This window comes from Petromyzon marinus, chromosome 68, assembly GCF_048934315.1.
Source record: "Petromyzon marinus isolate PM22_M1 ecotype Great Lakes invasive population chromosome 68, UKy_Petmar_22M1.pri1.0, whole genome shotgun sequence".
NCBI classification, from domain to species: domain Eukaryota; kingdom Metazoa; phylum Chordata; class Hyperoartia; order Petromyzontiformes; family Petromyzontidae; genus Petromyzon; species Petromyzon marinus.
In genome coordinates, this window is record NC_133734.1 from 3554322 (window position 1) to 3568072 (window position 13751).

At 43.6% G+C, this 13751-nt stretch overlaps 1 protein-coding gene across 1 annotated transcript in view; it reads right to left on the minus strand.

The window, feature by feature from the left end:
- Positions 1-761: 761 nt before the first annotated feature.
- The window catches only part of LOC116956968 (uncharacterized), a 45684-nt gene continuing 32694 nt past the window's right edge, over positions 762-13751 (minus strand). The window contains exons 8-10 of the mRNA XM_076054768.1: positions 11118-11432; positions 6259-6485; positions 762-4969 (exon numbers count right to left, since the gene is read on the minus strand). Of these exons, the coding sequence (XP_075910883.1) occupies positions 4802-4969; positions 6259-6485; positions 11118-11432 (710 nt within the window). The 3' untranslated portion in view covers positions 762-4801. The remainder of the gene's footprint in view (positions 4970-6258; positions 6486-11117; positions 11433-13751) is intronic.

Sequence of the window (13751 nt, forward strand, 5' to 3'; positions counted from 1 at the left end):
CCTCTCCACATCACCATAGCCACCTGTTCCCAGTCAACTCAGCGTGTGCGTGTCTACTTAATGAATTATCTATACAGCACCCTACAGCCACCTGTTCTTAATTATCTCAACGTGTACACTATTACTATTTATCTTTACAGTCCTCTACAGTAGGTACAGTCGTGTAAAGTGTTGCATAGTGTAGAGTAGTGTATAGTGGTGTAGTGTATAGGAGTTCAGTGTGTAGTAGTGCATAGTAGTGTAGTATATTTCATAGTTCATTTATTTGGTATAGCCCTGTGAGCCATTCGGCTCTTGAATCGGGTGCAACCACAACAAACAAAAAACATGAACAAGAAAACATCTTAAAGTGATTATGTGACTGTGCAAACAGAAAATACAGGAAAAAATATCAAAATATTCCTGAAATAGCACCGTACACCAACGCTGTGTGCAAAAATCCCAGTGGGATGGAAGTCAAATAACTACTACAACAACAACAACAACCACAAGACAACTAAGATTAAGGCCATCAGTCTAACTCCGTACTACAATAAACAAAAACATGGCCAAAACAAAAAAAAATCGAAATCACCAAAATAAAAGCCATAAATCCAATGTAACAGTGATCATAGGGACTGTGACCGAATTTTTTACAATAAACTACATAAATAAATTATAACACCAAAATCTAGAGCCATATTTTAGGCCACTGAATAGCAGTGGCAGCTAGGGTTGTACAACTCCTCTAGAGCAGTTTTGAGTGAAGATCTCATAGGTAGTGATTCAAGTTGCAGTTTATTGGCAATAGCATTCCAGACCCTGGGGGCATCAATAGCAAAGGCCTTTCCTCCAGTTTTTGTACGGCAATAGGGAATGTGAAGCTGGTAAATGAGCGAAGACCTGAGGTCAAATTTGTTCTTTGAAACAGAGAGGAGATCCAGTAGGTAATCTGCGGAATTTTTTGTAAGTACATCGTGAATAAATAAGATCTGGTGCACAAGCCGTCGAACATTAAGAGACGTTAAGTTTGACCCAATGTAGAGATCACAGTGGTGAGTCCTATATGGGCAGTTCAATGCAAATCTTAAGGCCGAGTGATAGATGGAATCAAGCTTCTTCAGTACAGTACTTGGGGCTGATTTATACACGATGTCACAGTAGTCAAGTAGAGGCAGTATGGTAGCTTTTATCAATTCCAAACGGAACATTGGGGAGAAGCAGTGCTTGTGTCGATACAGAAAACCAATTTTTATTTTTGTCTTTTTACCAATATAATCAATGTGATCTTCAAAACTAAGTTTTGAATCCAGGATGACCCCAAGATACTTATAGATCTTGACTTGCTCTATTTGATAATTATTCAAGGAATGTAATTGGGGAAAAATAACTTCCTGCTTTAGTCCCGGAGAGAAGCATAGCACCTTGGTTTTGGAGGTATTCAGGACTAGTTTAAGAGAAACTAGCTGATGTTGTAGTTTGTTGAAATCACCCTGGAACTTAGCAATCACGTCATCCGGAGAGAGGCCAGCAGTAATCAGTATCGTGTCATCTGCAAAAAGATTTACCCTGGAATGATCCAGTTCAGTGCCCAAGTCATTGACATAAAGAGAGAACAAGAGGGGGCCGAGGATGGAACCCTGTGGAACCCGTTTTGTTATCTTAACACTGTTTGACCTCCAACCATCTGTGAATACAGTTTGGGTGCGAGTAAAGAGGTAATTTTTTAACCATTGTACTGTGTTCTCAGAAAAACCGAGGCAACTTAGTTTACTAAGCAGGGTGTTGTGGTCAACTGTATCAAAAGCTTTGGACAGGTCAAGAAAAAGACAGGCACAGTACTGCTTATTATCAAGGCTATTGTAAATTTGATTCAAAGAGTCTAATGCAGCAGATGTTGTGCTGTATTTTTTCTGGAACCCAGATTGTTTTAGATGTAGTAGATTGTTGGTGGACAGGAAACTGCTCATGTAGTGTGCATAGTGGTGTAGTGTATAGTGGTGTTGAGTAGTGTATAGTAGTGCATAGCAGTGTAGTGTATAGTAGTTTGTCGTGTATAGTATAGTGGTGCAGTGTATAATGATGCATTGTATAGTGGTCCCCTGTATAGTAGTGCATAGTGTATAGTCGTGCTTAGTGTTTAGTAGTGCATAGTGTATAGTCGTGTATAGTGTATGGTAGTGCATAGTGTATAGTAGTGTATAGTGTATAATCGTGCATGGTTTATCATTGTGCATAGTGTATGGTATAGAGTATAGTAGTGTAGTGTATAATAGTGTAGTGTATAGCATAGTAGTGTATAGTGGTGTAGTCTATTGTAGAGTAGTGTAGTGTATAGAGTGTGATGGTGTATATTGGTGTAGTGTATAGTGTAGTGTATAGTAGTGTAGTGTATAGTAGTGCATAGTGTATAGTCGTATATAGTGTATGGTAGTGCATAGTGTATGGTATAGTGTATAGTAGTGTAGAGTAGTTTAGTGTATCGTAGTGCATAGTGTATAGTCGTGTATAGTGCATGGTAGTGCATAGTGTATAGTAGAGCATAGTGAATTGTAGTGCATAGTGTATGCTATAGTGTATAGCTGTGTAGTGTATAGTAGTGTAGTGTATAGCAGTGTAGTATATAGTGGTGTAGTGTAAAGTAGTGTATAGTGTGTGTTGTATAGTATTGTAGTGTATAGTAGTGTAGTGTATAGCAGTGCATAGTGTATAATAGTGCAGTGTATATTGTGTAGTGTAGTGTATAGTAGTGTAGTGTATAGTAGTGTAGTGTATATTGTGTAGTGTATAGTCTAGTGTATAGTAGTGTAGTGTATAGTAGTGTGGTTTGAGTTACACACCCAACATCGAGTTCGCACGGAAACATTGCCCAAGCTATAGGCTGGAAGCGTTCTGTTTGATTGCCGAGTCAACCTGTGACTGACATTGTATGAGGCGTGAATATTGCTGGGAGTGCGTCAGCATTGCCACGTGCTGGCTGCCTGCAAGGCGCGAGGCCTCCCCAGAGTGAGCCACAACGGGGCTCTCGCAAACCGAGGCCCCTCCGACAGCCGCTGACAAGCGACGAGCCCCTGGGCCAGCGTGGCCACAGCGTGCCCCAGCAGCAGATTGGAGCCTGGCGCGCAGACCACCTGCTGACTGGAGAGAGACAATAATGATGACTCGTGATTGATGCGAGAATCTTTTAATTGTCTTAATTTAATTTAATAATTATAACTTGTGATTAATGTGAGAATCTGTGCATTGTTTAAATTGAATTTACGAATTGATATTCAATTAATAAAACCGTGTAAAAAAACTACTACTTTACGTTAATCTCACGCAAAATGGCTCCTGATAATTATTCTGTGTGCATAATGATCGTTACGATCATATTCATACCAATGTAATAATTAATTTTAATCTATTATTATTCATGAACAACACCCATTTTTTTACTGTGTATATATGCGTCTACGTGATGGGGCGTGGCAATTTTTGTCCAATCGGAGCGCTGCTGCCGCTTGTTAAGCCATTTTCCTCACCTAATCAGTGACGTGTGCCGTCTGTGTGTGAGGAGTGTAATTGTGAACAATGTAGCCACATCAGACATTAGTATAGGGACTCATCTACATAGGAACGAGTTAGGTTCCAGAGCTGTCTGGAACCTAAAGTCCCAACTTTAATCCTGTCAATCCCAAACATGTTGTACGGCATGCCCACTAAACACGGGGAATGGCTGCAGATGTACATGCCACTGGTTCTTCATGTTCTGCAGATGTACATTCCACTGGTTCTTCATGTTCTGCAGATGTAAATGCCACTGGTTCTTCACGGTCTGCAGATGTAAATGCCACTGGTTCTTCATGTTCTGTAGATGTAGATGCTACTGGTTCTTCACGTTCTGCAGATGTAGATGCCACTGGTTCTTCACATTCTGCAGATGTAGATGCCACCACGACCATCTATTGCATGGCGGTTGAACTTACGACCCTCGGTACGAACAGGAAACTGGACATACGGACAGGTTTGTTCGTTTCATCGCTTCACTGCAGCTCAAAGACTTAGTCCCTACAAGGCGCGCGTGTGTCTGTTGGTGAAGTTAGGAGATTGTCTTGGCTTTGTTTTCCTTTAGCAATTGAGGTAGATGTTCAAGGGTTTGCTGGCCTCTTCAAACCCTCAGAGACATTTGAGCAGTGTGTTGGGAGGTGTAACACTCTGCATGATGTTGTATATATTTTTATAAAATGCTATTAATACAACTTGCCCTAACCTTCACCAACTCTTACCATCAGAATTCCTATAAAAGTGCCCATGCAAATGTACGTACTCATCAATCCGTACTGGATGATCGTAAAAGCATCAATGGTCAAATCTCAGGATCACGTGATTAAACCAGAATGATAGGCAGCACCTCAAAGTGAATGCGTTCTCATCAAATGCGTATCAAATATCTAGAAAACGTCCACGATCGGATAAAAAAAATCACGTTATTAAAATAAAACAATAGGCTGTCTCGTGGTAACGTGACCATACACAATTCCCTTGTTGTGGTGTGTGAGGCGTGCAAGCTGGGATTCTTCTTGGCCCACAACCTGTACAGGGTACAGCTACAAATAGTGAGTGAGTGTAAAGTTCATGTTTCTCCTCCTTTCTTCTTTCCGTATAGACCCATAGAGACTTACAGAGACCCACAGAGACCCATAGAGACACAGAGCTGCTATCATTACGTGGCTTACACCCGGTTAAACAAACAACAACAAGCATAAATTTGTATTTGAACATTTTGGAGCCGCAACATCCCCTGGAAGCATCTTGCAGACATCAAGCGCGGGCTCGATGATCAGAGTCCTTTCTCAAAGATCTTGTGCATCCGCGGATACTTTGTCTTCAAATTCCAGAGCACCATCCAGAATTCTCTGGCCACACTGTCACCCTTATGGAACAGCATCGTTATCAGTTGAGATGCAGCTTCAAAGCCACCTTTATTTGTTTGAGTGGTCGAGACAGCCTGTGAATAAACATATCAAAAATAAAAAACGTTAAATTCGCATCACCTGAAGACGATTGCTTGTGTTGCGATCGAAACGTCGTGATATTTTTATTGTTTTTCTATCTACGTGGCTTTACCGAAAAGACCCAAAGAATAGCATTGCATAATTGTTAAGAGACAGCGTCTTTGCCATGTTACTGAGTGGTATAATACTCACCACAGCTATCAGCTTCCAACGCTGTTGCTGAGCACATTCTTAATCGAAATCACCAGCGCACTCGATATGCGCACCAAACGTACGTGTGTACGTGTGTGGCAGGGACGTACGGTCAGGGGAGGCAGGGGAGGCAGAGCCTTACCTGTCATACTCCAATGAAAATAGCTGTTATGATTTTTTTTCCACTGATCTGTGTTATAAATGTAATTTCTATACGATTCCAATCATTACACAGGCACGCCCTTATTGCCCGCGCTCCCTACAGTTTCTGAGGGGTTGCGCAATCAGAGGGGACGCTGAGCGCGTCGCTGCCTCACCTCTCGTCTCTCCCTGTATTTGCAGCGGAGCTCCGCAAATTTGGCGATTTAGACGATAAAAAATGATTGGAATCGTACAGAAATGACATAACACAGATCAGTGGAAAAATCTTAATTTTTATTTTATTATTTTTTTACTTTTCGTAACAGCTATTTTCATTGAAGCATGACAGGTGAGGCTCTGCCTCGCCTGCCTCCCCTGACCGCACGTCCCTGGTGTGTGGACGTTGCACTTCTTTGGCACCACCGTAAGTAGCCAAACTGCACCAATCGGAGGTATGCGGTGGAAGGACAACAAACTAAACAAAACAACAACAAGCAGCTGTTCTGAAGAAATTAGTTCATCAATATAGATGATAAAAGTGCATCACAGCTCACTGGTGGCTTCCGAATATCGAAAGGAAGAGACCCATAGGGACCGACAAAGATCCAGAGACTTATGTAAAGCCACAGAACCCCACAGAGACCCATAGAGACTCATACTCATATGTATGTACGTATGTTAAACTTCTTTCAGAAATTCAAGTGATCGCCTCTATTTATTTTGTTGAGTAAATTTTTAATGAAACTGTGCGATGGCCAGAAACTCAAACATAACTTATACAATTGCATTCGGTAGTGGTTTTTTTGGCACAGAAATCCGCGGAAAATTTTATATTTTTTGGGATTATCCTCGACATTTGAATTATTCCCGCCACTAATGCGCAGATAATCGAGATTTTTACCGTTTAAACAACAAGAGAGATATAATAAGACATCTTTGATGGACTCACATTCATCTCGGCGAGTGTGAGGATCTCCTTCTCGAACAGCTTCATCAACACGGGCTGCACATCTCCCTGGATAGCCTTGACCAGCACCGTCATATTTTTCCGTATGCCATCGAACAGTTGCTCGTCCGAGCACGCGGTCAGTCTCCTGAAGGCCTTCTCCTTCGCCGCCGCCTCGCCACCAGGAGCGGTGCTGTATTGAACATTCACGTCATGTCCCGGAGCTTTTTCTGTTTCATAATAGAGAGAGAAAAACACAAACACAGGGGTGGCAGGGGAAGGACGACAAATCACACAACCGCAACAACAACAACAAGCAGTTCTAAAAAATATAGTTTAAAATGTAAACTAGTGGTGCAGTGTATCAGCGTGTAGTGTATAGCACAGTGTATAGTCTAGTGGCTTCCTGACCAGCGTGGCGAAGTCTCGTCAAATACGACACTTTGTTGCCCTCAAATCACGTGGGGGAGGGTCTTTATCCAGCAGAACATGGACAAAGCTAAAACTGCTCAACTACATTTTTCTTTGTTTTACCAGGTGTAAGACCCCACGAGGCTGCTGTGTAGCTTTTTTTCAGAAGCGACCTATTCACAAATGATAGCTCAACGAAGTGGCTTATCATCATCACGTGGAAATGTATAGCAGTAGCCAAATACTCTAAACGCGTGGTGATGTTGATTCTAAATGTGGAGGGAAAAACCAGAGGACCCGGAGAAAAAGTCACGTGACCACAGTGAGAGAGACACGCAGACTCCAAATATACAGCAGGCGTCAGGGTCGGGATCGAACCCACGACCTCCTGTACACCAGGCGAGGGAGTTAACATCTCCAAGCCACCGTGGCGCCCCGTAGTGGCGAATGGCGGCTGTTGTTATTTGGTGAGAGGGGTGGGGGCCTGAGGACATGCAGCTGGGTAAGTGTTACATTTTTATAACTTCATAATTTATTTTAAAATCTTTATTTGTATCTATTGTGGTTTTTTGTCAGCATTCAAAATGATGAACTGTAAAGAATTTGTCCGTTCGATGTCCCTTGCTTGGCAATAATAAACCAGGAAGTGGTGGCGTTAAGATATTCAAACACCAAGTACACACACACAGAGAGCTATGGCAAGGAATCATCAAGTAGTGCAGTAACCCACAAACAAACATCCCATGATAATAATGATGTAATGCATCGTCTTTGAAACTGGCATACTACACTAGCAACAGTATTATTCTGTATGTCCTTGTCCCTGTACAGCCACCACCACCACCAGTGTGTGAGTAGAGCAACACAAAAAGGTGAACAATACAGAGACAATGTCAAGTAACTGACCACTTATAGCTCGGGTTGAGCTGTTATATAGCTACAACTTCGATACTCGCATTGTCTTTGAACTGTTCGCCTTTGTGCGTTCTCTGGTCTACTAACACACTGCTAGGGGTGCAGAGACAAGGCCATACAGAAGGCTGTCTCTCGTGTAGTAGGCCAATCAGCTTCAAAGACAATGCCATACATTATTATTATTATCAGAGCATGTTTGCCTGTTTGTACACAAGTGTAGAGGTGTTACGGGAGGGGGACACGCGGTTGTAGGGCGGTGGCTACAAACATGTCCGCTACGGCCACCACCCTGGGGGGCTGTGGGGGACGCTGTGATCCCTCCCAGCCCCACCCCTCAGAGAGGGACAGTATAAAAGGTTGGACCCGGAGAGCTGAGGGAAAGTTCGACTCAAGCAAGATGAAGAACGAGTCAAGAAAGAAGACCCAATAGCTAGGCCAGACATGGGCAAAGTACGGCCCCCGGGCCGTCAACGGCCCGTTGGGCTTTTTAATCCGGCCCGCCGAACTTGTCATGCAATGATTTTTTGCACGTCATTTATATTAGTTCACACAAACACTCCATCCATCTGTTTCTGGCCCGGCCCCTCTGGCAAATTTTAGAACCCATTGTGGCCCGCGAGTCAAAAAATTTGCCCACCCCTGAGCTAGGCCCTGGAACTCCCTTGATCCGCTGTCCTTTTGAGGGCCGGGCAAGGCAAGCCAGGGGGTGCGACACCGGAGCTGCGAGGGCCGATGTCCTTCTGAGGGCCGGACTCATGCGGCTGGTGATCGGGACCTGCGCCGAAGCTGGGCCAGGTCAGAAAGTTCGGTAGAGAGGGCCAGGTGTGAGGGAACCAGGGAGCTAGCGCGGGTAAAGCTCGGGGATCGTTCCCTCTGTAGAGTACGGGTGAAGAGGCCGTTATCTCTTCAAGTATTAGATTCGATACTGTAACAGAAGTGTTTGTAATAAATACGTGTTGCCTCTAAGAACAGTCTCCGACGTCGATAAGGCCACTACACACGTATGATGTGGGCGGCAGTTAATGCAGTACATGATGATACCTTGCAAAAGGCATAAAAAGTCTGAATTACATCTAAATACCACCTCCTGTTGTTATTATTGCCAGACAATGTTGTGTATATAAATCACACCTATTTGTTATTTTTCATCCATCTTAATTTTTGTATTCCTCAAGCTTCAAAACAAACAAACCACACAAAACAATTCGGCTTTTCGATACCGGGACGGGAGTCGATCGTGTGACAAGATTTGTTTTGTTCACTCACCAGGGCGATGTTTCGCGCCCGTGTGCCTCTTAGCAAGGAGGGCACCCACGTTTTGGTTCCACGACTGTAGCAACGCTGTCTGCCGTCTCTGGTGTAGAGGCCAATGAGTTCCAAACACTACGTGTTTTATTATTGTTATTATTACGATTATTATTATCAAAGCAGTGTTTGCTTGCATTGTCCGGCAGAGACAAGGCCATGAACAAGGCTGTTTCTATTATTAGTTTTTTCGGTAAAGTCACGTTGAAGAGAAACAACAAAATAATATAATATATATAAAACAATACAAATTCTCACGACGTTTCGACCATAACTCAAACGGTCATCTTCAGGTGTGTTGGTTTGCATAAATTTATTTTTAAACGGCGCATTTATTTATTTATAAAAAACGTTAGCGTCACGCGCAGCGATTTGGCAGTTTGCCCAGGACTAGTCCATCTATATTTTGAAAAGAGGAGGGGGGAGACGAAATTGTTTATAATGTATGCTGTCTGAAAGCCACTGTAAGCGTGAACAATCAATTAAGAACTGAAATGGTTTATCAAATCTTTCCAATGATCGCTAAGATAGAATCCATCTTCTCGGTTGAAATTGTCTCTGTGCTTGTATATGTGGATAGCCTCATGAACGAATCTCTCATGGAAGCCTGATGGCTTACAAAGAACCTCTGTCTTGGAAAAGTCAATGGCATGTGAGCCTACTGAATTAGAACAATGATCTGCTACGGCCGAGGTGTTGGTCCTACCGTGTTTAAGGTCTGCTTTGTGTTCACGAATGCGGTCCGAGAAATGGCGTTTGGTTTCTCCAATGTAACTACTACCAAAGAGGCAACTTAGTTTGTAGACACCAGGGTATTGTATGTCCGGAATCACATCTTTTACAGACGGAACCAGATCACGGATTTTATGTAATGTGTTGAAACGGACCTGGATCTTGTGTTTATTCAAGATTTTGGAGATCTTTTTTGTGATCCCAGCAATGTAGGGTAAAGTGATGGTTTTGAAAGGCTCCTCAAGAGGGTTCTTCTTCATGGTTTGAGTGATAGCTTTGCGGATTGTATAGTCGGAGTAACCATTAGCCCTAAGAGCTTGGTGTACGTGCTTGAGTTCACTGCTTATGTGTTCCTGGTCGGATATGCATCACTCAAACCATGAAGAAGAACCCTCTTGAGGAGCCTTTCAAAACCATCACTTTACCCTACATTGCTGGGATCACAAAAAAGATCTCCAAAACCTTGAATAAACAAAAGATCCAGGTCCGTTTCAACACATTACATAAAATCCGTGATCTGGTTCCGTCTGTAAAAGATGTGATTCCGGACATACAATACCCTGGTGTCTACAAACTAAGTTGCCTCTGTGGTAGTAGTTACATTGGAGAAACCAAACGCCATGTCTCGGACCGCATTCGTGAACACAAAGCAGACCTTAAACACGGTAGGACCAACACCTCGGCCGTAGCAGATCATTGTTCTAATTCAGTAGGCTCACATGCCATTGACTTTTCCAAGACAGAGGTTCTTTGTAAGCCATCAGGCTTCCATGAGAGATTCGTTCATGAGGCTATCCACATATACAAGCACAGAGACAATTTCAACCGAGAAGATGGATTCTATCTTAGCAATCATTGGAAAGATTTGATAAACCATTTCAGTTCTTAATTGATTGTTCACGCTTACAGTGGCTTTCAGACAGCATACATTATAAAAAATTTCGTCTCCCCCCTCCTCTTTTCAAAATATAGATGGACTAGTCCTGGGCAAACTGCCAAATCGCTGTGCGTGACGCTAACGTTTTTTATAAATAAATAAATGCGCCGTTTAAAAATAAATTTATGCAAACCAACACACCTGAAGATGACCGTTTGAGTTATGGTCGAAACGTCGTGAGAATTTGTATTGTTTTATATATATTATATTATTTTGTTGTTTCTCTTCAACGTGACTTTACCGAAAAAACTAAGAATATGAATTACTGCAGTCACGAAAGCTTTAAATCAAAATTTAAGGCTGTTTCTCATGTAGGCCAATAAATTCCAAACACAACAATGTGTACGTTATTATCAAAGCTTATATGTTTGTTTGCATTGTCATTGTACTGTCCGTCTTTTAGGGTTGTTCTCAGGTCTAACATGGGTGCAGCGACAAGGCCATGAACAATTCTGTCTCTGGTGTAGGCCAGTGATTTACAAATGCAACAGAGCCATAACATCATTAGTATTTCTTCAATATCAAAGCAGCAGCAGCCGTGTTTCGTTTTGCATTTCTTTACCACAAAGGTGATGTGTGGTCGACGCACAGGCCGAGATCCACTCCGTCAGCTGGGGGTAGGCATCCTGCAGGTTTTCGAGAGCCCTCCAGAGCTTGAGGCACTCGTCCCTGTCGATGAACTCGTTGATCAAAAAGTTGGCACGCTCCTCTTTCACCGTGATGTCGTAGGCCTTCTTGTATATGTCGCGAGAGATCAACTCCTTGCTGTCCAAGTAGTCGAGCAGGTACGTGGGGTCCCTGCCAATCCACTGCTTCAGTTCCGGCCTCTTCCCTTTGATCAGCTTGGCAGCCTTCAACTCGTCCATGTCTCGAACCTCTGGTGAGTAGTGGAGGAGACGCCACGCGGTGGTAAATACTGGTGTGCTGCTCTGTCTCTCCTATCTCTGTGTGCATGTGTATGTATAGTGGGGTAAATTTCGATTTAAAGCTTTCGTGACTGCAAGGATTCATCTTCTTGGATCTTTCGGTAATGTCACGTAGAATGAGAATAAAACAAAATAAGACAATTAAATTCTCACGACGTTTTGGCCACAACACAAGTAGCCTTCTTCAGGTGAAGGAACAGAACTGTCAGGACAGTTCTGTTCCTTCACCTGAAGAAGGCTATTTGTGTTGTGGCCGAAACGTCGTGATAATTTTATTCTATTATGTTTTATTTTTATTATTTTATTTCCATTCTACGTGGTGACTTTACCGAAAGAACCAAGAAGATATAGTGGGGTAGTCCGGCCAAAGCGATCCCTTACCTCTGTGGTGGTGCTAGATGGTAACACTTTGGTGGATGTGAGCAATGCCATGGAGGGAAGGCAAATTCCTATTGGCTAAACCCCTCATAGCGCTTGTAGCCACCACAGCGGCCAAATGGGTGCTTTGGATCGGTTTGAGGGGCTGGTAACCGCTCCACCTTCAATTCAACTACCACTAAACTAGTTTCAAAATATCGAACTAATCTTTTGCCGGAGACCCTGGGGGACAGGTAACTACGACTTATCCTGGCCACAAACCACTTGGCAGAGCCAGGAAACTGAATCCTTCCCCTCGGAGTTCCTCCACAAACAACAAAAAATCACTGTCACTGGCCACGAGGAATGTTCAAACGCTGACTGCGGAGGAGAGGCTGCCACTCCTCTGTGAGGAGTTGGACTGGTACTGCCTGGATCTCTGTGGTATTCAGGAGGTCCGGTGGACCTGCTCTGGCTCCTGCCACCATGAAGGGTGGATAGTCCTCTACTCGGGGCAGGAGACTGCCAAACAACAGGGTGTGGCTCTTCTTCTGAATAAAAGAATGAAGGGGGCGTGGGAGCGTGGAGGTGAGGTGTGGGAAGCTGTAAACCCCAGACTACTTTGGGCTCGCCTTCCCATCAACCGGAGGCGAGGAGTGGTGGTCGTGGTTACTTATGCCCCCCCAAAGATGAATATCAGTGAAGGGATGCAGGCGATGCTGATGAGTCACATGCCTTTTATGACCCCCCGTGACAGGTGCTAGCTATAGTGGCCCCTCGGGATAGAGTAATCCTGTTGGATGGCTTTAATGCCCAAGAGGGTCATGATGCTGGCATCTGGTCTGGTGTGATTGGAAGGCATGGGCCAGATCAGCTCAATAATAATGGTAGCAGGCTGCTAGACTTTGTGCAGCCCATGGGTTTTTAATTACCAAAATTACCTCCTTTGCCAGTACCAAAATATGAGAATAGGTTTTCCCCTTTCTCCTGGCAACAAAACAGGTGTTAAGATGTTAAAACACCTAACTTAAACCTTTTACAAGAAATCATGTCTGCAGTAACCACAAAACTTGTGGTCAGAATGCAAATAAAAAAACAACTCTGATAATATATGCGTTGTCTTGGAAACTGATTGGTCCCCACCAGAGACAGCTTTCTGGCAACAAAACTTTGATAGTGCATTGTCTTTGAGCTGTACGCCTTTTGGCGTCCTCTGGTCTAGCACCAATTGGGTCGAGGCTCAAAAGAAAGCCATCTCTAGTGTGGAACAATCAGTTTCAAGGACAATGCATATATTATCAGAGTTCGTTTTTTGTTTGCATTCTGACCACAAGTATTGTGGTTACTGCAGACATTATTTATTGTAAAAGGCTTCAGTTTGGTGTTTCAACATCTTAACACCTGTTTTGTTGCCAGAAAAAAGGGGAAAACCTATTCTCATACCAACATGCTGTTCCAACATCAGCGCATCCACACAACATCATGGATGCATGCTGCGTCCAAGCAAGAACATTTGCTGAACTCTATAGCGATGGAACAGCGGATGCGGGCCTATGTCCTTGACACCAGGTCCTACCATGGAGCTGATATGCCCACTGACCATCAGCTTGTCAGATGTGCCTGCCATTCTTCCACTCCATTGGTGGGTGTCCATCTAGGACACCATTGAAACCAACGGCGGCCTGGTCTCAGCTAGCTGATGAAAGTTGCAAGCGCAAATGTCATCATTGCTTGCAGCTGGAGTTTGCATCGTCCCCCACTCATCCTGATGTCGAGGGGAAGTTGCTGTAGCTCATGCAGCTGCAGTGGTTGCTTTGGGTACATGGTCCAAATCTCCCAAGAGACCCTGGCTGATGGAGGAGGTGTTCTGACTGGCTAAGAAAAAGTGAACAGGCCCACTCCTACCAGCTACC